Source organism: Syngnathoides biaculeatus, chromosome 4, assembly GCF_019802595.1.
Source record: "Syngnathoides biaculeatus isolate LvHL_M chromosome 4, ASM1980259v1, whole genome shotgun sequence".
NCBI lineage: Eukaryota > Metazoa > Chordata > Actinopteri > Syngnathiformes > Syngnathidae > Syngnathoides > Syngnathoides biaculeatus.
In genome coordinates this window covers 9523373-9548736 of record NC_084643.1, presented here as the reverse complement: position 1 = coordinate 9548736, position 25364 = coordinate 9523373, and the positions used below count along the sequence as shown (strand labels likewise).

Below are 25364 nucleotides of genomic sequence, written 5' to 3'. Positions count from 1 at the left end.
TCAGCAGCCTATTTTGAAACCGTCCATTCCAACACTGGTCGGTCTCGGGTGTATTCTGAGAAATGTCAGCTCGCGATGAGAGACCTGACATACGTGTTTTTCAAGATATTAGTCATTGTTTGTCCCATTTTCTACTATGACTTGCAAGCAAAGCTTGTAGTTTTTGTGTGTGGCCATGTTAAAAATGTTTTTAAAAAAGCAGTTTAAATGTGTTTAAAGTGTGTGGGAGTGATATTTTACAGCTTACGTTGTTTTTCATAATGGTCTGGTTTCAACAATCACTGGTGGACCAGGAAGATAACTCCCGCGATAAATAGGGATCTCTGTGTTAGTTTTTTTTTTTTTTCTTCCCCCACCCATGCGCAACATTGGTGTCAGGGTTCTTTGACCAATATTCTCATTATAAACAAACGTGGTGTTTAAATTGAAGGCATCTCACAGCCGACACCATTGCTGTTGTTTGACTTCTCTTCAAAACAGCTTAAAAGGAAATGCATTAGCGGTGGCTTTCTTTAAAAAAAAAAAAAAAAAAACCTCGCTGGGTGAGTGGTGCCGGATGTCAATGTCATCTTTCTCTCTCGCTCTCTCTCTTTTCCTTTTCCTAATCGGCGCCATCCCAGCAGTGCTTCAACATCAGATGTCTCTTGTAATCTGGGTTGCACGCCACAGATCCAGCCTCCTACGGTCCCCCATGTTATCTCTCGCTTTGAAAAAGCCATTAAGCCGCGAACATTTTCTCTTAACACCTTTTTTTTTTTTTTTTTTTTTTTAAACTAGCATGAGCATACTGTAGCCGCCCCTGGCAAGGATTAATTTGGAGTGCAAGCGAGTATGCCATTAGTTTATGAAAAAGATACATCAAGAGAAAATACTCAGTCGCTGATTTGAAATTGGTTGATAAATATCTACAAAATGAACGCTCAGCTATCACACTTTTTATCTCTCATTTTACACGTCAGAGGATAATCACCATTTTTTTTTCTGTTGTGAAAAAGAAATTAATTTGTCACATATAGGAGATCCATCCATCCATTTTCTTAGCTGCTCATCCTCACAAGGGTCGCAGGGAGAGCTGGAGCCTATCCCAGCTGTCAAAGGGCAGGAGGCGGGATACACCCTGAACTGATTGCCTCCCAACCGCAGGGCACATAGAGACAAACAGCTGCACTCACAATCACACCTTGAGGCAATTCATGTTGCCAATATTGTAGCTAAACTAGGCAGCCAAAAATACTAAATAAACTACTAATACTAATAAAGAAAAACAATCAGCACGTACCATTACAAACTAACAAGTACAATAATAAATACACTGTTCGATAACTGTACAGCTGATTTGCAGTGCCTCTGCAGCTACCGGCTTACTGTCAGAAAACTTCAGTTTGGGGACAGTTACAACGCTAGTGCTTGCATTTCAAAAGCACCGACGCACACATGCACCTTAGTTTGGTTTTTTTTTCTCATTTTTGTGCATCTCAGATTTTGAAGTAGACCCTCTCAGCATGTTGGCGGTGGCGGGTGGGCAGCATGTCAACAATCATTGTAGCGCCTACCTTGAGTTAAACTTTTTGACTGACCTCATCACAATAAAAAAAAAAAAAAAAAAAAAAAACACTAGGAGTTAAATAGAGAGAGCAAAGCAAATTTATTTGTATAGCGCATTTCATACATGGGGGTAACTCAATGTGCTTTACATGATTAAAGGCATTTGAAAACAAAGAGATAAAACATTTAATATGGGATAAAAACAATAAAAATTACAAAATATATAAAAAAAAGACAGTTAAAACCGCATAGAGTGCAAGTAATATGGTCAAAAAGTGGATTTATTCTAAAAAGCATGAGAAAGAAGAGTTTTCAGTCTGGATTTTAAAACATTGACACTTGGGGCTGACCTCACCTCTGTTGGCAACTTCTTCCATTTGTGCGCAGCATAATAGCTAAATGCTGTTTCACCTTGTTTGCTTTGGACTCTGCGCTCCCCTATTTGACCCGAGTCAGTCGATCTCAGAGCTCTCCTGGGTTTGTATTCTGTAAACATTTCTTTCATGTATTCAGGACCTTATTCATTTAGTGATTTATAGAGCAGTGGCGGAACCTTAAAATCTATTCCAAAGCTGACTGGAATCCAGTGCAAGGTCTTTAGGATTGGAGTTAAATGCTCTGACCGCTTTGTTTTGGTCAGAACGGGAGCTGCAGCTATTTAATACTCTTTTTTTTTTGGGGGGGGGGGGGGCATCCAGTCAGAAGACCATTACAGTAGTCAAGTCTACTTGAAATAAAAGCGTGGATGAGAGAATTCACAAGTGTTGGCAGCTTGTGACTACGTCGTCAAGCAGAACAACGGCGACTAAACCCTTCCTTGATCATTCACCACATTCATAAAGATTTTCAAATGAAAAGTCGGTGCTTACAGCCTAATGTTACTGCCTTTTATGGACGACCTGTCTTTGCTTCTATTAAGTTCCCATTCATTTTCTTTTTGGCCATAATTGTGCAGTCCTAATATCCGACAATTAGGCCTTTGATGACTTTGATTAAAACATGGGAGAAATCCTCAAACTGATTATTGCTCTGCGTGTTTCCCAGACACATGCAGGCATATGGCTCGAGATGAAATTGACTCCAAGCCCGCAGATAAGTAGATGCGGAGCCGGAGATTAGAGAGAGAACCAAATGTCACTGGTCCCTCCAATATACAGATCAAGACAACAGCAGACACATTGGAGCTGTCATTTGTCCATAAACACTTGAAGATTAACAGCAGCTCAGGTCATTGCGAGGAGGGATTTGCTCACAGGTGTCCGGCTCACACACGTCATGATCGTCACACGAGTGAGATTTGCGAGTATCGGGTCAGATGCGGTCGTCCCCGGGGGTGGGGGTTCGTGCACACACCAGCGAGCTCTTTGAATGTCAGAAAGTGCATTGGCATCGATCGCACTAAAAGGGACACGCGTTCCTGCTGGAGTATCCTATTTAATAACAAGCAGAGGTGTGGACTTGACTAAAGGTGGATGACTTGATTGCTGTGTTAGAAGGTTAAATGTCAAAGTTTATACTTTTCTTACATGATTAAACTAATTTGGGGGTCTTATTCCAGTTCTTTTCGAGGGTGCTTCTTAAGATGTTGCGTGACAGTATATTCAATTAAATCAAAGTTAGCCTTGCGATCCTCTCGCCGCCCTCGCACTGCTTTTGGTTGATATCTTTCCTCCCCAGCTGGCCTCCCTAGAGGCAGTCTGGATCCTTACGATGCACAGCACTTGGCATATTTATATCCTCTGGTTATCGAGCACAGAGCAAAGTGAAGCAGCCTCTTCACATGATTGATGAGTAAATGGGATTTTAATTCAGTTACTCAGTCGTCACCCTGTGGCAATATCTCCATGTCAGCCTCCTCGGTTTGGAAGCTTTCTTTCACTGGGGACACTGAAACAGAGTAAAAAAAAAAAAAAAAAATATATATATATATATATATATATATATATATATAATAATAAAAAAAGCTTTACTCAATTAACATCACTGTTGAGTTTTCAGGTTTATTTCATTTTGAAAGTCTACTCTGGCTTATCGTGGTTTTCGTTTGTTGACCAAATACTTGAGTAGCATTGGGAAGTCCTTAAATCTATTTGACTGGAGGAAAGTGAAGTGAAGCTGCCTTTTGGTGCCTTCAAATCCTTCGAAATACAAAAGAAATCCTCACAAATACATTCCACACTTTTTGGAATCTTTTACCCGTTTCATGGGTAAATAAATGCTTTTTCCTCCATCCATCATATTGCTTTATTGCAACAGTAGATACAAAAAATAAACACGTCACCTCCCTTTATAAACTAGCAAGTTCTGAGTAAAACCACAAACATCCTCAAAACCGGTGATTGGAAATGTAACCTGTGCAATTCGGTTAGTAAAGAAACTCAACTTGGAAAATAAGACTGTACACTAAGTTGTTGCATAAGGGTGCACACCCTGGAAGGCATACTTTTTTTTTTTTTTTTTTTTTTTCCTCCCCCCCAGCACCCTTTGAGAAAATGACAACCTTCAGTGTTTCATCAGCATGGCCCATCTCGTCTTGGCAATGGTTGCCCACTCTTCCCGGCAAAAGCTCTTCCAAATGTATTAGATTGCCAGGATGTCTCCTGCGCACGGCCCCTCACCCTCACCTCACAGATTTCTAATTGGATGGAGTTGTGTGCTCTGACTCTATCATTCTAAAACTTTGTTTCCAAACTGTTTTCCGTGTTTATTTTCATTTGTGAGTTGCGATGTGTGCTTGTTGTCACATTATGACGCTTCAGCTTTGGGGCACGGGAAAACATTGATTCATCGATCCATCACAATATTCCCACCCCCTTTTCAATATCTACATGTATCTTTAATTTTGCGCTCCTTATACACAAATACGTTATGTGCCGATTTTTATGTTCAGATGTTTCTGAAAAATGTGTGGTTACATAACGCAGTCACATTGCCATAAATATAATAAAAAAATTGTGCAGAGGTGTGGTAATTGTTTATTTCTACTACTTACTGAATCAACACCTTCTTCTTTTCCTTTCAACTTTTCCCGTTAGGGGTCACCACAGCATGTCATCTTTTTCCATCTAAGCCTATCCCGTGGGTCTTCCTCTCGAAAACCCACAGTCCTCATGTCCTCCCTCACAACATCCATCAAGCTTATCTTTGGTCTTCCTCTCGTTCTTTTGCCTGGCAGCTCCATCCTCAGCACCCTTCTTCCAATATCCTCAGACTCTCTCGCCTCTGGACATGTCCAAACCATCCAAGTCTGCACTCTTGAACCTTGTCTCCAAAACATCCAGCTTTGGCTGTCCCTCCGTTTTATTTTCTGAGTCAACAGCAAATTATTTAAATCAATATTGAATCAAGCAGAAATCTGAACAATCTGAATCCAATTGGGTGGCAAACTAAAGAATCGAAATCGACTTGTGAGTTTCAAACAATACTTTCTTCACATGGTTCACATTTCCAGTAGAAGCATTAAGGTTTTTTTGGTTTGTTTTTTTTTTTGCAAAACTGCTTGGCATTTTTAATATTGCTAAATATTTTATGCTTCTCCAAACTGAACCGGGTAATTCAAAAAACAAAAAAAGAGGAAAATAGAAAACACAGTATTCATCATAGTTTGACGGACAGTTTCATCAATTCTTTGCTAATATTCACGGGTATCTCATTTGCACAGATAGCTTTGCGCTCGTTTTCTCAGACTTTGACACGGCTTCCGCTGACATTTGTGCCAAAATACAAAAATGTAATTTCATATCGGAGGAAAATGTTTACAGCTGCAGCCTCTCCAGTTACGATAACACGTTGGGAACATGACAACTGTTTTGGTATTGACGAGACCTTCTATTTAAAGTTTTTTTTTTTTTTTTTTAGTTTTAGAACACAGTTTATTAACACTTGACTTTGAGAGCAGACGTTTCCCCCAATGTTTTAGAAACTTTGAATCAAGGTCTGTTTTTGCTTGAAAAGTATTGTTTGAATTGAAAACTAGTATAAGAATAACCACCACAATCCAATCTTAAAGTAGAAAGGCACTCAGTAGCGCTCAAGGTGGAAAGATTGATTGTGGTTTACATATTAACAGCAAAGATTTTAGCTTAAGAAGAGTTGTTGGGCCATGGTCCTGAGTCGGAAAAAGGTGGAGCGTCCTATCCGGTTTGAAGAAAAGATCCTGGCCCAAGTGAAGGAGTTAAAGTATCTCGTGGGCATTTTCACCAGTGAGGGAAGAAATGAGCTGGGGCGCGACAATTTGATCGAGGCAGCGTTTCCAGTAATGCAGAGTCCGTATTGATCTGTCATGGCGTAGAAGGAGCTGAGCCGAAAGCCGAAGCGCTCAATTTACCCATCAATCGACTTTCCTAAGATCACATCCGATCACAACCTGGGGATCGAAGAACAAGATCGGAGATACAAGCAACCGAAATGACTTTCCTCCGCAGGGTATCTGACTCAGTTATCTGGTTAGGATGCACCCGGGACGCCTCCCTGATGAGGTGTTGCGGTCACGTCCCACCGAGAGTAGGCCCCAGGGACGACCCGGGACACGCTGGATAGACTACGTCTCTCGGCCCAAATGCGCTGGAAGAAGTGGCTGGGGAAATGGAAGTCTGGGCTTCCCTTCTGAAGTTGCTAGCCCCATGGCCCGACCGCGGAGAAGAAGAAAATGAATGGCTCGATTAATGTACGTCATCAATATTTACCGTGTAATTTCAGGGTAAGATGGTGAAGGGAATGGGTGGAGCCATGGATTTAGTAGCCAGCGCCGGAACCAAGGTGGTGGTCACCATGGAGCACTCGGCAAAGGTTAGAAACATTTGAGTGTGTTTGCGCCTTCTCTCATTTTTCTTTGTGCCCTTTGTCCACTTACTGCACTAATGACTGAGCGTTCTGACTGATTAATGGTAATTTTTCCTAATGGTTTGCCTAATGGCTCTTAAGCCGAAAAAGTTTGGTGTGCATACCGGCTCGCTGCTCATTTGTCTTAAGCTTAGGCAGGCTACTAGTCTAGAATTGAAGTCAAGAGTTTATTATTTTGAAGTGGCGCTACTACAACACACTTTTGACTTTGACGTCATGAAAACGTAAAGCAAGGACAGCAAAACCATGTTGTACAGTCACGCTGAACCGGGATAATTGCAGCCTGTCTGGCGCCCAGCTACGGTCCAGATGGTGCAGCAAGTGAATACAAACCCGTTGCCCTGAAGGGTGTTGTCATTCATGATGGAGCATGCGTTTGTGCGTTTGTGTGTGTGTGTGCGCGTGTGTGAGAGAGAGAGAGAGAGAGAGTGTCTATTATGAAGCGACGTGACCTGCCCTCCCTTAAAGATGAACGGTGGGTAGACTGAGCTTGACGTTCAAATGTGTCCTCTTTAGGTACCTCGGGGAATAAATCCTATCATTAGATATTGCACTGGAAACTTCACTCACAAAATTATTGTTGTACTTCAAAAGGACTGACTGGTCCTAATGGCTGGATTTGATTCCCAAACACAAAGTCATGCCCTCAAATATGTTTTTTTTTTTTTTGTTTTCTTTTAGGGAGGTAAACACAAGATATTGGACAAGTGCCTTCTGCCTCTGACAGGGAAGCAATGTGTGGACCGGATCATCACAGAGAAGGTATTTTATTTGTTTAGCTAACACATCTACTGCCCTCTGCCAGATGACATACTATTGTATATCAAAGAAATGTCCTGAAATTAACTGTAACTAAAGATCTGCTGACGCAGGTTTTTCCTTTGTATTTCAAGGCAATTTTTACCGGGACAAATAGCCCATAACCAGTTCCAGCCTCAAGCCGCCTCTTCCAAATAGGCTTAATTCACGGCACAGGCAGTTGTGCTCAGTGTCATTGTCATTCTGAAGTCTTCTTTAGGTTTTGTGTCGAAACTGACTATTTGCAATCTTGACGGAATTGGAGCAAACTTTTTTTTTTTTTTTTTTTTTTTAAACATTTTCCGATGTGAGGACAGGGCATATAATATAGTAGGGCCTCCAAAATCAAATACAATCTGTTCCGTAACCCTGGTCATTTAATTTCTTTGTATTTCAAGACTTATCATACACCTTCATACTTAAAAAAAACATAAAAAGCTGCACCTGTACATACAATCCAAAGTAGCATTACAATTTTGGTCCCTGCTAACATCGCTGTATGACAGAACTTTATCATTTGCTTTCTCACTGCTACGATTGGTCACATGTTGATGTCAAACAAAAAAAAAACGTCCACTGTGATTTGCCAGTTGCTTCGGAGGCCAATCATTTTCCAATCTACTCAGTTGTAAATCCCGATCCGTTGGTTTGATTGGTTATGGGCATCATGTGAGAAATATTGAGGAAATGATGATGCACTGAGGCACTGAATTATTTTGACGATTGGCCCGTTGTTTTGGAGGTGAAGAACTTTGCAAGCAACTCAATTGTAAATAGCTTCACTTGGTTATGGGCAACAGATAGGAAATGTTGAGGAAATGGTGACTGATATACCAAATTAATTATGTGGGCTTAAAACCCCCCATGCAGAAAAAAAACCAACAAAAAAAGCACAAACAATCTGTAAACTTGACTAAAATTACTACAAGTTTTGCTGAGGTACTATGGCATATGCCAAAGTCCGCATAACATGGACGTTTTTGCGCTGCTTTTGTAATTCCGAAAAACTTTGGACTCTTATTTGTACAATCTTGATTGTTTGGAGCCTAACCAAGGCTTTCTCATGTATACATCAGAGGCTCAGAGGATCATTACACATGAGACACACTCGTACGAAAACAAGTTGAATGAGTGCAATGATGTACAAGGGGTGGACGGATATGACTTTGATTCAATTAGCGCCAATTAGACTCTTTGGAGGAGGCTGGTTATTGATTTTGTTCTACTGTTTCACTTTCACACTGGGGCTCGGCTTGTCTCATTATGAAATTTATTGAAGCCTTCATCCCTTCCTTGATCCGTGTTTTTGCTCCTGCTGGATAATGACTGAACGGAAAGTAAAAGGCTAGCATATTATAGTTCTATTTAATCAAATCAAATTTTATGTGGAACAATCTATCTAACAGAGGACACACAAGTTGAATGTGTTGTGACCTGACCCCAGGGTGAGTCTTCTTTTGTGACTTGGCTGTCTTAGATCTCGTTTAAAATCTATAATATTCAGTGATTCTTTGGATATTGAGCCAGTTCACCTTTCTCTTGGTCTCAGAATTGGAGAGGAAAATAAATTAGGTTGGTCGGTGTGCGGTAAGGAGCGGGAAACTAGTCGCTCAGGTTTCGCTATAGCTGTTTAGGACTTAGTATTTAGTGTCACTGAGCTGTAGTTGAACATGTTAGACTCTGTCACGTGACGTAAGAACTAAAGTGCTAGTTCTGTAATTTCCGGACTATAAGCCGCGACTTTTGTCACACGCTTTCATCCCTGCGTCTTATGCAATGATGCGGCTAATTTATGGATTTTTTTTCGAAAGGCCGCAAGTGACGCTCGAGGAGAAAAGGTAAGAGTGAGACAGGTGGAATATATGTGTCGAGGAAGACGCACGTTTAGCGTAACTTTGCGCTTTGTGCATGAATAAAATTAGCATGAACAGACCCTGATCATGGAAAATGCAAGGCCGGTAAAGAAGGAAACGGAGCTGTTGCACGTAAACTTGGCATAAATGAATTCATGGTGAAACGCTGGAAACAGCAGCGGGAAGAACTGGAGCAATGTAAAAAGACGAAAAAAGCTCTCAGAAGCAATACAAGCAGGTGGCCTGAACCGTGTTGCCGCTGTGTTATTTGCTGCGTCTCAGTGACTTTTACCGGTATGTTTTTGGAGATATGTTACTCCCCTATTGCTGCAGTGTTACTGCCGCGTCACATTCACTTTTTGGAAAGAAAAGCTAAGGTATATTATTAAAACTTTTAAAACTTTTTCTGTGGACAGTCTTTCGTTGTAAATATCTCATGTTTCAATGTTGTCACTTGCGGCTTATGTATGTGCAAAATGGTTTTTGTACATAATGTACTGGGTGAGGCTTATAACCAGATGCGGCTCTTAGTCCAGAAATTATTTGTTGAATTTACTTGAGAGCACATGCTTTCATGCTGTTATGAATTCGCACTTTTTGCAGAGTGAATGCAGCGGTCAGCATGACTCCTACGCATAAAAGTCGGGACGCACCGTTTCCCAGCCTTTATTTAAGGGACACACGTTACACAAAAAAAACCTCACAAAATGCAACCAAACACAAATGTAACACAAAATATTTACGAGGTGTGTCAAAGAAGTTGCAGGATAGGCGATGGCCACCATCCATGGCAGGCACTTCGCAGCTGCGTGAGAAGTTGCGTTGCAAGTCGGCGTGAATGCGTTCTTCGATGGTTCTTTTCCAATGTTGTACATAATTGAAATGAATTGATTACTTGGAAAAATATTTGGATTAAAATGTTTAGTTAAAAGTCTGTACGAGCACACTGCTGTGGTGTTTATTTAATTTTATAGTATAAGAAGAGATTGAAAAAATGTTTTTTTTAATGGCGTTAGCCAGAGCTGCAAGGAATGTGGCATTATCAATGGACTTTCACCATCATTGCTGTCATGCTATGTTGCGTGTTTTTGATTACACTTTAAGGGGAAAAATCCTCATTAGGGAAAAGAGAGACCATTTAAGTAGCATATTTTTCCTAATTTTTGAGATAATAAGGTAAAATCTGGAACTGAGTACTACTATGGACAAAATAGGTAGCAACAGTGGGAAAATGAAATGCCGATATTTTAAGGCGAGTAGTCCTACAGGAACATATTGAGGGGGGGAAAAAAAAACACTCCAAAAAAGAACTATGAGGGAGTTCATTTTTGGAACGGTAAACTTTGTTCAAAATGTTTAATTATAAACTGAACTAGTTCATTTTTTAACAAACGGAACTTTGAACTGGTTCTCGTCAAAAATGAACTTTCCCAACACCCGTAATTAGTGCTGCCGAATGGCACCAAGTGTTGTTGTTTTCTTCAGCAGAACACAATGATGCGTCTATTTGAGGTTACTGAGACACTGTATTTTATACGGAAGGCTGCTATTTGAGAAAATATGATTTTTGATGATCTTTATGTGTGAAACCAAAAAAAAAAAGTTGCCGATTAATGCAAGCTAACTTTTGTACAGAAGAGTAAAATAGATTTCACAATAAAAATGTGTTCATAATTTGATTTCGTACTGTCAAGGCTCCTCGTGTCTTGTTCAACTTAGTCTGAAGATAAATCTCTAACGTTTGCTCGAGTCAAAGTGCACGAATGTTTTTCATCATCCACTCTCGTGAACTCTTGTGGACCGAGGCAGGATGTACCGAGTCTTCCCAGTTACAGAAGAAGCCTGATGCTGCAGGATCAAGTCGTGCTCGGGTGAAACGTAAGTAAGGGAGGTTGGGGAATCGGCAGCAGAAACTGCCAGGATGTAAAACTCCAACTTGTATAATTGAGCAGGGAAAACGATTGTTGCTCGAGTAAGACAAAAGCCAGTGAGCTCAGAACTGCTGCTGGTGCAGTCTGTGAATCTCTGTGTTCTCTTTTCCAGTACGTTAATGCGCCGTGTTTTGCCCTTCGGGCAGTTGACAAGCTTGACAAGACGTGGGGGAAAAGTCCTGCAGCTTTTTAATCTCTTTCGTTCTTTCTGCTCGAATGATATAATCTGTGATTGCAGATTTCTCAGCAAGACGTTTTCTGTCCGTAAAGGTTAAATCTTTTCCTCCTGCAGCTGCCGGCACTGGTACCGCCTCCTCATTGCCTTCCGTATTTCATCTCCTGCTGCTTTTCTCTGCCTATCAAATCACATGTCAGAAGGTCTGTCTCTTAGTGTGTCTTTGAATCACTGAGGTCAAACACAATCTGTTCCGATTTTTTTCTGTTTTCGAAGTCATATGAATTTACACAATTCGTCTTTTACACTATTAACAGCCATAAAATAGTCAAAACAAGTTGAAGACTGTTAATATTAAAATCAAAAGTGCTCTCAACCTCATTCACCATTCCAGAGAAGCGACTCTTCACATGCACTTCAATGCAGGGAAGTTTCCATTTGTATTTCATTCTTTAAAGTAATAATAATAACTTATTTTTATTATTATCATTGTGTGTCATGCCCTACTTTGGTGGCATTAGAAAATAGTGCCCCCAGAAATAGTAAAAACTCACTTAACGTACATGTCAAGGGACCAAAAAAATGTCATAAATTTGCCACACCACGGTGTAAATTATTATTTTTTTTTAATGCTGAATTTCTTTGGGGGGGAAAAATATCACTGTGTGAAAATAAGGCTCTAAAATTATTTTTTAAAAATGCAGGACGCTCGTATGTTGTGTGCTCAAGTGTCTGTGGTCGGGTACTGGCTGAATGTGTGTCGCTGCGTTGAATAAATATCTAACTTTTTTTTTTTAATGACTTTTATATGTGGACGCAAACACAAGACTACGAAGCGAGGCATTGACGTTATTTGATGCCTTAGCTCATTATCTAGCTAGCTCATTAGCGTTTAGGTTTAGCAGATTTAGACAGTTAATTTTATTTTAAGCATTTCTGTTGTGTGGATTGATGCGAGATACATTGAGCGAGGCTTGTGGAGTTTTGGACGGACCCAACGCCGGTCTACGAGCCCACTAGCAGCTAATAACTACTAGCCTAGCCTCTAGCGTGCTCATTCCAGCGGAGTCGTGGACGTCACCATCGGCTCACCACAACAGAGACACACTAACCCCGAGTGTTGTTACGTTCGTGAACGATTCCTTCTTTTTAGTGAACAAACTGAACCCAGTCACTTTATGAAATGATTCATTCTTATTCCTCGACGTGAGGTGAGCGAGCCGCCTTGGAGTCGTGCGTGGCTGAGCTCTGACAATGAAACTATTGTAATAGTTTTGGCTTTTGAACTCAACTACCTGAGCTAACTTGAGTCAATCAGTCAAATGAAGTCGGATTCTTGGTGTGACGGAGAGCTGACAAAGACTGTGTTAGCTGACCTTTTCCTTTAACTTGTGGAGGACATTTCAAACTTGAAGTTTTTGGTTTTGCAGAGAAGTCATCTGTGTAACTGGAGAAAAGTCCAGTAAGCAACAGGGTCACAGTTTGGGTGATAATAACCAGACGAAATGGCTTGGCTCCTATTAACTGTAGGAAATGAACAATTATAAACATGGCAAACGGGGCCTTTAATGAGCCTCGTAATGTTTGGCTTTGCCTATTAGGTGACAATTTATGTAGCGTCGCTTGGGTCCATCCAACACAGGACAGGAGAGATGACTCCCTTGCACTCGTCTGTATATCTAGGCGTAGTCCTAAACTTAGACCCAACAAACGGTTGTCTTTTGTGTTGATGGTTTGCTATTGGATTCATTTTTGTGGTTGGTTTAAGATGGATTTACACTCCGTAGTTTGAGTGGCATAATTCTCGTTTGTTTTTTTCCAAAGTTGCAAAATTGGGATATGAATCTTGGCAATGTAAAGAGGGGGGGGGGGAGTGAAAATTGGATACCTTCAGGCCTCTTTCAAATGTGGATACAAATTTAATACATATCCGATACCAATGCAGGTTGTTTAGTGTGTTCCATTGAGAGAGGCAGAGCCGTTAATGGATGTGTGTCACTTGAAATGTACACAGAAGGAGGCAGAAAATCAGTTCTGGGCATTAAATTGGAATTGGACACGTGGAATTGCATCGTTAATTCAACCTTCTTGGAACAAATCGGCCATCCCGGCGGGTTCATTGAGTGAATCACCTGCTTCAAACTCACTCACAGTCTCGCGAATGTGTGAAATCGATTGCATTTTAGCTTTAGAAAAGATATTTAAAAATAAAAACGATGGCAAGTTATTCACTAATGAGTTATTCCGGTATTCACGCAAAATTATTGCCATGAATCACTCCAGCAAACAAATTAGAATTTTCCTCGTGTTCCACAGTGACATTTAACATGTTAAAGTCACCACTTTTACACCTGTTGCAAACACGGCGTGCAATAATTTAGTGCAGTGTTTCCCGTCATGTACGAAAGGTACTTTTCTGACGACGGACGTCTAATGTCTCATAATAACCGAGTACGCTTGCGTCACACGGAGATGCATCGACGTCTGCGTATCCTCCCACTCCCTATGCCGTTCCATCTGTCTTGCTATTTTGCTATTTTGGAGTGAGATGTCAGCCTCCTGCCACGTGCGTGCGGGCGCGGATCTAATGAGCTGATCCGTGACAGGCTTTGTGGGGAAGAGGCCTCGGCCTGTCACTCCCCGCTGGGAGAAGCAGCAGGACCCGGGTCACTTTGGCTTCTGTGCGAAGTCTCTTATGCAGCCCTGCGATACGTACTCCATGTTTAATGTGTTTGAGATGGGGAGGGGGGGGGGGGCTCTTTTGCTATGACTGTGATTTGGCTCTCATAAGCAAGAACATGGTGGAAAAGTTTTTTTTTTTTTTTTTTTTTTCCTTCAGTAGTTCAAGTCATAAAGTAAATCTCTCATGTTGTGCAGATTTATTAAATATGTAGGAAAATACTTTTCAGAAGACCAATTCCCACATATCTACCGTATATGGTAAATGGTGGGAAATCTGGTTGGGTTTTTTTTCTTCTGTTTTGTAGGTGTGATATAGACAATCAGTATAATTAAATGAAACTAATCACGATGTGTAGGAAATGTTCACATCAAACCAGAGAATAAAGGCAGTTGTCTACGATACTCAAATTGATGAAGATGTATTCCGATGACTGGATCATTCCGGGCCCTTTTCGGAATGTTCTCTTAGGACCTAAAAACACACGTGGAGTGAGTTCCTCTTGTTTTTAAATATTGTTACTTGCCATTCAAATGTAGTAAGAAGGTAACCACTATTAACATTAACAGCAAATTGGCAAAAAGTGCAAAATGAAACATGGAACAGAAGGACATCCAAAGGTTTGGAGATGGTTGGGTTGACTTTCGACGTTCATCCAGAAATTTCACCAGAAAGCTGGCTATCTTTTTTTGGGGGGGGAGTAGTGTATGTTGAGACTTGTGGTTGTAGTTGCATTATACTGTGACTTAAAATATCAGGGATTGGAATCCAGTGGACTCCCACGATTCGTGGGGGATAGGGACTGGGGGGAGGGGGATTTTGGAAATTTATACTCATCATAAAAATTCTTGAATAAATGGGATAAACCAACACTTAACTTGGTTCACCCCAAAAAGAAGGGGGGGGGGGGGACATGGCATACCGTGTATATGTGGGGGTCCTCTGTAGTTTTTAGGGTTTTTTTTTTTTTTTTTTTAACTTTTGTTGATCGATGCCATGTTTGTGAAAATGGAGGATCTGGGGTAAGCAAAAATCCGTTTGTTGGAAGCAGGAGGCAGCGCAGGTGTAGCGCAGCTGTTGCACTGCTCTGTCTATTGACATGACACACGACTGGATGGATGTTGCTGTCACACTATTTTTAGTGGGCTTAATGGAAATTAAACGCTTGCTTGGAGTTTTCGTCCGTGCACGTGAACCGGCGGTATTGGCGAGGATTGTAAGGAACTTCAACTAATGACTGTAAATAAGCATCCGTTTAATGTTTCATGGTGTCAGCAGTTAATTGCTTTCCCACTGTGTCGCGTTCAGCGTCACACAAATGCACGCACGCAGATGTCGGGGTTTCTCAGCGTGGTTGACCTTGAGGGGCTCGTCTGCATCCTCTCGGCAGTGAATTCGGTTTCGAGAGCTTGAAAGTCACCTTGATAATTGCAGCCCTTGGCTTTCTCTCCCGTGACCCCTCTGCATCTCCAAGTACACCTATTAAACAAAACACTCCGATTTTCTTTTTTTTTTTTTTTTTTTTTTAACCCCTCCCGCCCATCTGTGTCATTTTCTTCCCTTAATGCCTGCTTCTCCTCCCTCAGGCCGTGTTTGATGTGGATAAGGCTAAAGGGCTGACTCTGGTTGAAGTGTGGGAGGGGATCACTCCAGACGACATCAAGGGGTGCACCGGTACAGACTTTGAGGTCAGTCCTTAGAAAAGTTGATTTAAAAAGTATATCGTCTAATGTGGCAAACATTGCGTTTTTCTTTTAGGTGTCCCCCAATCTGAGGCCCATGCAGCAAATCTAGAAGTGGATCGGTTTTGTGTTGTAATATCCTCAAGACAGGTCAAAGTGCTTTTGAAGTGATTCTTGATAAGCTGCCTCGTGTAATCAGCGGCCGTAGTCATTAAAATAGGAGGCCACTACTGTAAGTTATTAATTTAACAGTGGCTTCTAAACATAATTCCTCCAAAAGTTACCGTCCTGCTTGAACTCTGTTGCTAACCAAAACAGCAGCACCTTATATTCCTGATCCATTAACCAAAAACTTTGTGCACGTCCATGTTTTTGGTTTAAAAGGGCTTTTTGGCTGTTTCAGTTCTTGCTATTCTTCCGCCTTTCTCCCTAATAAACTCTTTTGTTTCATTTTAAACCCCAGGTTTTACTTGACATCAATGCAATCGACTCGTAACGTTGCAAATGACCCCCCCGCGGTCACTGTATGGGGTAATACAATGTTCTTGTTATGTTCTCTTTCATCAAGTGCAATTCTAATAGTGCTTACGGTGCAGTAACTTTAGTTTCTGGAGTCCTCGTCTCGGTCAAATCAACTTGTTACTGGGGGAAAAAAAGGAGTTTTAAAGCAATTTATGTGTCAGGTCCACACCTAGTAAACTCAAACTGGACCATGTCATTATAAAACAGCTTTTTGTTACTTTTTCAATCCACAAAACGAACACATGAAGAATCCTTAATGTTTTTTGTTTTTTTTTTCTATTGATAAATCTGCTCTTGCCCATCTTTTGTACAAGCAATAAAAATGCAATGTGGGTTGCTTTGTGGAACAAATGTGTTCCTTCTTTCTTTAAAATGAGTTTGTTTTGGGGCGTTTCTCATTGATCGTAATATTTAACCAAAGCATTGAGCTCTCAGGTTGGAGCCTCCTCTGAACGGAACGGTGGGCTCGCGTCGACGTTCTCCATCCGATTCCCTCGCTCGAGTCGAGAGGCGGCAGCGTTACCTGGGGGCCGTGAAGCAAGTGTCAAAATTCTGCCCCGCGGATGTTTTTTGGGCTGATGATGATCAGCTGCGTTAGTCCATCAAGTGAAAAAATCTGGAGGAAAAGTGACAGGGCCCGTGGCGGCCGGCTGTTGATGTTAATACGGCGCGCCCCTTCCTAAGACAACTGGAGCCCCTGAAGCCACCATATTGTAACCCAGTTGGCCTGGTGATGCTCTAAAAGTTGCAACCAGTTCAGGGATGTGCCGCACCTCCTGACCGATGACAATCTGGGATTGGCTTCAGCACTCCCGTGACCCTTGTGAGGATTAGCGGCTCAGAAAATGATAGATTGATGCTGTAAAGAGAGAGAGAGAGAGACTCTCAGGCTTAAATAAAAATGTCAGAGTAAAACCTGGAAATCGTTCAATGACATCGCTGATTTCATCAACAAAATCGTTCAATGACAATCTCACCAGATGACCTGCCCTTCTTTTGGAATTTGTCTCTCTCTCTCTCTTTTTTTTTTTTTTTAACGTGCCTCACTCTGTCCACACGTTGTGGGGAATTTCCATCTGTTACCTCGAGAGCGTAACTTCAAGTCAGGAGGTGTGCGGGTTACTTTGCTCCCCGTTTGCAGTCTTTCATAAGTACGACAGTTGGCGTTCAATCGTGATAAAATATCTTGAGATCAGTTGTAAAAATAGAACACGGAGCCGCACAAACATCTGAAAATGCTCCGTGCGTGCCAAAACAGCAGTCAACCATTTCACTTTGTAACAATAACTGTAGACGTGTACTTGTCCTCCCATGTCTAATCCTCAAGCATAATTTGACAGCGGTTCTTGACAGGATAGGCGGTATTCAGCCCCAAAATGACAAATGTGACAAACGAATCTGTGAAACTTGAGGATTTTTGAAAATGTTTGAGTACAAGGAGCTTTCAAACGATAAAATATTGAGTAGCTTTCACTTGTTCTATCATGTAAAATCCAACTAGCGATAAAGAAAAACACGGGTGCCGATGACCAAGAAGCAAGAAGTTAACCTGTTGCAATGTCGGACACGCCTCTGTCCGGGATGCTCGCTCAGTACAATATGACTTAAGTGAGCTGAACTTCTGAAGTTTTTCTTTCCCTTAAGTGACAGAAAAGATGCTACGTTTGAATTGATATCACACATGAGGTTAGACTGGATTTTGACAAACTTGTGAGACTCCACTCAATGTAGTCAGACTACAGCACGGTGTCTTTTTCCTCGTGCTACGTCGTACCTATGGCTCCGTTGGTAGAGCAAGTCACCACTGACCGACAGGTTGGCAGTGAGGATCCCGGCTCCATTTGTCTGCTGCCCAAGTGTCTTTGAGCAAAAACCCCAAATTGCTCCTAGTGAACCTGGCAGCGACTTGAATGGCGGCAGCCGCCCATTGGCCTATGAATGTGAACCTCTGTAAAGTGCTTTTGGCACCATGATGCTCGAGTTAAAAGTGCTATTTAATGCTTTCCATTTACCATTTGTGATGCTACCGCAAAGTGGAATTGGCGATGACAAAGGGTAAAAAAAACAAAAGTGAAAGTCCAGGCATCTGTGCCCTCGGAGCTCAGTACACTAAAGGGAAGGCACAACTTTGTTTTTTCTCCCATCACTTCAGAAGCCAAAAACACAAGTTGAAACAGATGTCATGCAAGAAGTCACGTAAGATCTTCATTTATATTCTGAGACTACAGCAAATTTTGTGAGACTTGAGCGCTGTGAGGAGCTTGAGGATTAACTCTTTGGGTGTCTTTTACTTCTGATGCTGTCACACTATTGAAGCATTGATGTCATAGAGGAACAAAAGTGGTGACAACAGAACTGAAATGTATTGCGAAGTTGGACCATCGTACGCATCTTTGTCCCAGTTGCTCAATCTGACTAAAGGGACAGCAAAGCTTCTGAATTTTGCACACGTTTTCAACGCTGCGTGTCCTTGTGTCGGGCTCATTTATGTGCACGGTAACAATTGGACGGTAGCCTCTCCCAATGCAATTTCAATAAATTGCTTTTACATGGTTGCTTGCGATCTGAAAATTATTTGAGAGGGGGATTTTTTCTGTTTTTTGTTCTAACTTGTTTGTACTGTATGCCTCTTCCACTAACACTTCCAGTTCCATCACTTCAAACAATATGTGCTGCTTGAATTTTTCCATGAGAAAACCATTAACTACCTTTAGTACAGAATCCTCTTTTGAATATGGCGGTCCCCACCACGTTTACACCTATTGACAATAGCACGTACTATTTCCCTGCTGTTTGGGATTTTAGTGAATCAGGCCTCCTCCCCCCCCCCCCTTTTCTGCAACCACAGATTTGTGATCAGTCTCTGGCCTATAACCCAAAGTCAGGTGAAATAGGCTCCATTTTACCAAGTAGCCCAATGAGGGGAAACTACAGAAAATGGCTGGATGCATTGATGTCCAATGAAAACAATTACAACAGTTTTTTTTAAAAAAAATAAATAAATAAAAAAGCATCCACTCGGAGTAACATTTGACATGTAAATAAATGTAAAAAAAACAATCGTGTTTTGTCCAAAATTACAAAAGAACAACAACATTAAGAGTCTTCATCAGGTGTTTGCTGCCGGAACACATTTGGAATTACCTTGCAGTCGACCTGCCTGGAGTGCCGCTCGACGCATTATTGCACTATGTCACAACTCCGTGCGTGAACGTTGGACGTTTTGTGAGTTACATCATTTTTTATGCTCGTCAAAGCTGCTGGTGACCTTTTCGGGATGATGTTTGTCTCGTTATTCAGCTGAGTTTAATGTAACCTTTAATTGTACATCCTTATGAGTCACTTTACTCTGACTTCAGAGCTGTACTTCCTTTATGTTCCTCAAGGTGTCATTTCACTTGCGTAAACAATATAAACTACAATACCTGTCAATGGCACGACACCATTGCACAGAAAGTTTTTTGCCTTTTCAATTTTTTTACCTGGATATAAATATATGATATGATGGGACAGGTATCTTTTTAATTTTTTTTTTCTTTCTTATACATCCATTTTAGTGAGGACATTCATAACCAAAATGACGGGTGAAAAGATATTTACATAAAACACGCAAAACATGTTTTCTCCGGGCACTCCGGTTTCCTCCCACATCCCAAAAACGTGCAAGATTAATTAGACACTCTAAATTGCCCCAAGGTGTGATTGTGAATACGACTGTTGTCGGTCTCCATGTGCCCTGCGATTGGCTGGCAACCAGTTGAGGGTGTACCCCGCCTCCTCCCCATTGACAGCCTGGATAGGCTCAAGCACTCCTGTGACTGTTGTGAGGATGAGTGGTGCAGAAAATGAATGGATGGATGGATGTATTTAATAAAATTAACAAAATCAAGAAGTGTTTCATCCATTTTTAAACACTCAAGGACAGAAGACAAACATGAGAGACAAAATATGACTGAGTGAATATTTAAAAATTTTCTGTTTGAAAATAAGGAAAACATTTTTTTAATAGTTTTTGGGGCACTAAAAACACTAAAGCAAAAGCCCACGTTGCACAAGAGAAACAAACCCAAAACATGAACAAATAAATATTAAGAAAAATATTTTTTTGTATCCTTACATGTATCTATTTTTATTTGATTTATTATTATTTTTAGAAATAAGATTTGAATTCAAACCTAAAGTCAATCAGAATCGGAAGCATTTGCGACATAGCCTTAAACATTTATTACAGTTTGATATTCAATACCTCGACAAGTTCTCATCCGTTGAGGTTATGCAAAAATGAAATAAATTTATTTTTAAAAAAATCCTGTCTGGAACTGAACGCCACTTCAACCTTTTTGGCGACTCTTCGTTAACCCCTGGAGGAGTTCACAGCCCTCTTATGATTGTATACAGCTCCGGTATACTTACAAGTGCCTGTTTAACTGTAGCAATGCCTGCACATATAGTTCGGAAGCCGTGTCGATCCCGTCATCATCATCATCATCGTCGTCGTCATCATCATCATAGTAATTGTGCTATAGCCGCAGACGTGCACCGCCCAGGGGTGTGTGCGGTGTGTGGACTGTCGCTTAAGTTGCGCGTGTGCGCGCGCGTCCTGGAAGGGTGGAGGAGGAGGAGGAGAAGGAGGAGCGCGTTAGGCATCCATCCATCCATCCATCCATCCATCAGGGCAGAGAGAGAGAGAGAGAGGGAGGCAGGCTGGTCCCGGAGAAGCGTGTGTCGAGCACGGCGGCGGCGGCGGCGGCGGCATGGCTTCGTCTCACGGGAGAAGTGGTGACCTGCGCTTCGCCGACTGGATGTCGAGTCTCCCGCAGAGCATGCACAGCATCCCGCTCACCAACTTGGCCATCCCCGGTAAGTCAATCCATGTGCTTGGTCGGCGACATCCGCCTCTATATCTTCTCTCCATATTCTAACAGGAGGTCCGATTCGTACGTAGGTCGGAACGCGTCGGTGTCCGCCACTTACCTTCGTTCACACAGTAGTAAAGTGATGGTTTCGGTGAAAGCTGTTATTGTCTATAAAAATGTAACAATGACTATATATATATATATGCCCCTTTTGTAGCAAGTGACGACGTTAGTAACCGCTTCGTAGCGCGTATGTCGGGACCGTCGTAAGAGAACGCCCGCAAAGCCTCCTTTTGGATGTGCACATAAGACCTGTTGCGCAACGTGACACATACTTGCTTTTACGTTACATTCCAAATGCACGTGTAGGACTAGAGATTGATATTATCCATACTTTATTTGTCATTTGAGTGATATTGTCGCCGCAGCAGCGTCCGCACTTATTGTGTAGACTCCGTATATGCATCATGAGTTTGATATGAATCGAACGGAAAATGGCACAGACACTTGGATAAGTCCACTCAGCTCACTTTGAAAATAAATAAATGAATAAAAGAGGTCTTGGATGTTTCCAGCCAATGAGTGCGCACGTCTCCTTAAACTCCATTCACTCATTTCTGTCAATTCAAGGCAGTTCATATTATGAAGCCGTTCTGGAAATATTGATATTGGTTGGTTGGTACGTCTGCATCGCAGTCAGGAGATCTAGGTTCGACTCCCTTGCGTGAAGTTAAGTGCTGGGCGTGGGTCACCCCGTCCCTCAAATTTATTTTGTGCAAAAAATGAAAAAAAAAATTGTCCACAGGTGCGGATGTGTGTGTAAATGGTCATTTGCCCGTTTGTCTAATGTATTATCTTTCTTGAGGCGGCACGGTGGAGCAGCTGGTAAAGCGTTGGCCTCACAGTTATGTGGTCCCGGGTTCAATCCCGGCCCCGCCTGTGTCGAGTGTGCGTGTTCTCCCCGTGCCTGCGTAGCTTTTCCCCGGGCACTCCAGTTTCCTCCCAAATCCCAAAAACATGCGACATTAATTGGACACTCTAAATTGCCCCTAGGTGTGATTGTGAGTGCGGCTGTTTGTCTCGATGTGCCCCGCGATTGGCTGGCGACCAGTTCAGGGTGCGCCCCGCCTCCTGCCCGTCGACAGCTGAGATAGGCTCCAGCACTCCTCGTGAGGATAAGCAGTGAAGAAAATGGATGGATGGATGGATATCTTTGGCTGAGAAACAAAAACAGCCAAACTCTTTTTCAAAGATGCAATGTTAATGGATTTGAATCATACAAACATATACACCTCATAAATTTCACGTACAGGCATAATTTTTTTTTTTTTTTTTCATTTCAAAAAACATGGCACAGCAATGGCGTTGTAGATAAGAATGGGAGTCAGATCACTTGTATAGATTGCAATCGGGGAGTGGCAGTTTTTATTTGTTTCTCAAGACTTTATTTAAGATTTTTGTTGGGGAACCAATAACTCACCCATCTGCTGTTTGTCTGCCATGTCTAATATAAAGCTGTTGCTTTGGTGCCATCTTGTGGTATCTTGGGATGACGGCTGAAAGAAGGCTGCTATCTTGTGACATCTATATGCAATTCTAGGGGTGTGTAATTTAGTAATCAGTATTCGCAATAGGACTCAGTCCCTATTCCTCACGGACATCGTAGCACACTTGCTTGCCTCCAATGCCTGATGCATATAAGTACATTTATAGTTCCATGAAAAAGCACTGTCCCCCTTCTCAAATTCTTAGATTTTCAAATAGTTTCCCCACTTTAATATTTAAGATCATCAAACAAATGTGAATGTACAAATATAACACAAGTCAACTTAGAATGCTGTTTTTAAATAACCAGTTTCAGCTATTAAGGAAAGAAAAAAATGTTTAAAAATGACCTCCCCCTGTGTGAAAAAGCATTTCCACATTTTTGTCAAATTCTTGATTAATTGTAGCTCAGCACAATTTGATGTTACTTTTCATCACCCCAGCCTGATTACCTCCAGACCTGTTCAATCAAGAAATCACTCAAACAGAATCTGTCACAACGCAATCAGGTTGGACAAAAGATTGAAAAAGCTAAAACAAAATGACAAAATCCATAGAAATCGGTTGAAAAAGGAAAGCACTTGAAAGTTATCAGTTTGGAAAGGTTCCACAAGCCATTTCTAAACCTTTAGGATTCAAGCAAACGACGGGACGAGCCATTATCCCATTATGGATAAAACATGGAACAGCCGTGAACCTTCCGGCCTAGAAATTACCCCAAGAGAACAGCCCAGACGTGTCCAGGAAGCCACAAAGGAACTCGGGACAACTTCTAAAGAACTCCAACTCACCCTTGCCTCAGTTAAGGGCAGTGTTCATGACCCAACAATCAAGACGAGACTAGGCAAAAAATGGCATCTTGAGGCACAGTTCCAAGGCGAAAAACACTGCTGACCAAAATGAACATAAAGGCTAATCTTACTTTTGCCAAAATATATATATATAATTTTCAATACATTTGAGAGGATATTATATGGACTGCCAAGATGGATGTTGACCTATTTGGAAGATGTGTGTCTTGTTACATCTTATGTAAATATAGCACAGCATAAAACAACAACAACAAAACAAAAACATCCTACCAACAGTCAAACATGGTCAAGGGGCAGTTATGGTCTTGGGCTGCTGTGCTCCTTCCGGACCTGGACAACATGCTGTGATTATTGCAGCCGTGAGTTGTGCTCTTTACCAGAAAATCCTGAAGGAGAATGTCAGGCTATCTGTTTGTGACCCAAGCCGACGTGAACTTGGGTTCTCCAGCTGGATAATGATCCAATACACACCAGCAAGTCAACTATGAATGACTTAAACAAACAAAATGAAGGTTTTGGAGCGGCCTCGTGAAAGTCCAGACTTGAATCCAATTGAAACGCAGCGGCATGATCTGAAAAAGTCCCAAACCATTTTGCACCGTAGATTGGGCTAAAATAACTTCACAGAGCAGCAACCAAAATATGTCACCAGACAATTTTTTGGGCTATTCTCTTCGAATAGTACAAGGAGGAACGGCTCGGTTTTGATCCGCTAGTCATTCAATACTGTCTAGATGAATAATACATGGGGGTTTAGACGATGAGCCCGAGCGCGAGTTTCTATATTAGCGACATGATAGCGGTTGCGTTTGGAGCAGGGGCGTCAAACTCGTTTTTGTCTCGGGGCACGTCGCCTTTACGATTTCCCTCGGAGGGCCGATACGATTCTGAAAACATGTAAATGTTTCGTCTACAAATCGTACTCTTACCACTACACAACAAAGTGGAGGATAACTAGTTTCTGAAATCAGAGGACAAGAATAGCGTAATTTCCGGCCTGTAATCCGTGACTTTTTCCCCCACATGCTTTCAACCCTGCGGGTTATGCGGTGATGCTGCTAATTTGTGCATTTTTTTCTAACGGCCGCAAGGGGGCACTCGAGCGGAAAAGGTTCTGGTGGAATACATGTGCCGAGGAAGTGACTTTTACCGGTTTGACCCTGTTATCGCTGCGCTAGCGTGTTACTGCCGTGTCTCAGTGATTTTTACCAGTATGTTTTTTTTTTTTTTTTTTTAAATTAAACTGGCCCTGTCAGCTTGGCGCTAGCGGTAAACTCTGCGTGTACCATCTTTCTTTGCAAATATCTCGTGGTTCAATGTGGGCACTTGCGACGAGAGTTTGACGCCGGCGCTTCACACTGCAAGCTTCCGAGGTGTATTAAGTCAGGTCCCCAGTGACTGCACAGACGCCACACGCTGGCATTGACATGTCATAAGTCATGCTAGTGATTCGCTGAATCACACGCCTCACTGTGGCCCGGTTGAGGCGCTCGGAGGCGGCGAGCAGCACGGGAGGGGAGCATGCTCTGTCCCATTTAATTAGCTATCATTACTTGCTCATTGCCACCGTGGGGGTGTTGCTGGCGGTGAGGTGGTGGTGGTGGTGGTGGTGCTGGGGTGCAGCTCACGTGCTCTCCTCCTACCCACCTCCTCCGTTTGGATCCGTGTTCTGTATAAACACGTTGGGGTGATTGCTGTTCTTATTTATTTATTTATTTATTTTTGGGGCGTGTGTTTGGCAGAGATTGTTTGTCAAGATTTCCTCATCCGAGGAGAATTCTAAGAATTTTAGCGGCGGCCACGTGTTGGAATTGGATATTTGACGTCTAATTCCTTTCACGGGGACAATTTCTTGTGTCCAGCTTTTACTCTGGCGGGATCAGAACCGGGACAGACAGAAACAAATGAGCCTTTATCACTCCCTCTGAAGATCCATTATTCTTGGTTATAAACATCCATCCATCCATTTGCTTCGCCGCTTATCCTCACAAGGGTGGCGGGGAGTGCTGGAGCCTATCCCAGCTGTCAATGGGCAGGAGGCGGCGCACACCCTGAACTGGTTGCCGGCCAATCGCAGGGCACATAGAGACAAACAGCCGCACTCAAAATCCCACCTACGGGCA

General features: G+C 42.0%; 2 protein-coding genes across 2 annotated transcripts in view; both read left to right on the top strand.

Annotated features, from left to right (window-relative positions):
• oxct1a (3-oxoacid CoA transferase 1a) overlaps positions 1–15950 on the top strand; it is a 42125-nt gene extending 26175 nt beyond the window's left edge. Inside the window, exons 14-17 of the mRNA XM_061818131.1 lie at positions 6244–6333; positions 7069–7149; positions 15411–15512; positions 15583–15950. Coding sequence (XP_061674115.1) covers positions 6244–6333; positions 7069–7149; positions 15411–15512; positions 15583–15618 — 309 coding nt within the window. The 3' untranslated portion in view covers positions 15619–15950. The remainder of the gene's footprint in view (positions 1–6243; positions 6334–7068; positions 7150–15410; positions 15513–15582) is intronic.
• Positions 15951–20726: 4776 nt separating this feature from the next.
• The window catches only part of plcxd3 (phosphatidylinositol-specific phospholipase C, X domain containing 3), a 29786-nt gene continuing 25148 nt past the window's right edge, over positions 20727–25364 (top strand). Inside the window, exon 1 of the mRNA XM_061818538.1 lies at positions 20727–20888. Within this exon, the coding sequence (XP_061674522.1) occupies positions 20783–20888 (106 nt within the window). The 5' untranslated portion in view covers positions 20727–20782. The remainder of the gene's footprint in view (positions 20889–25364) is intronic.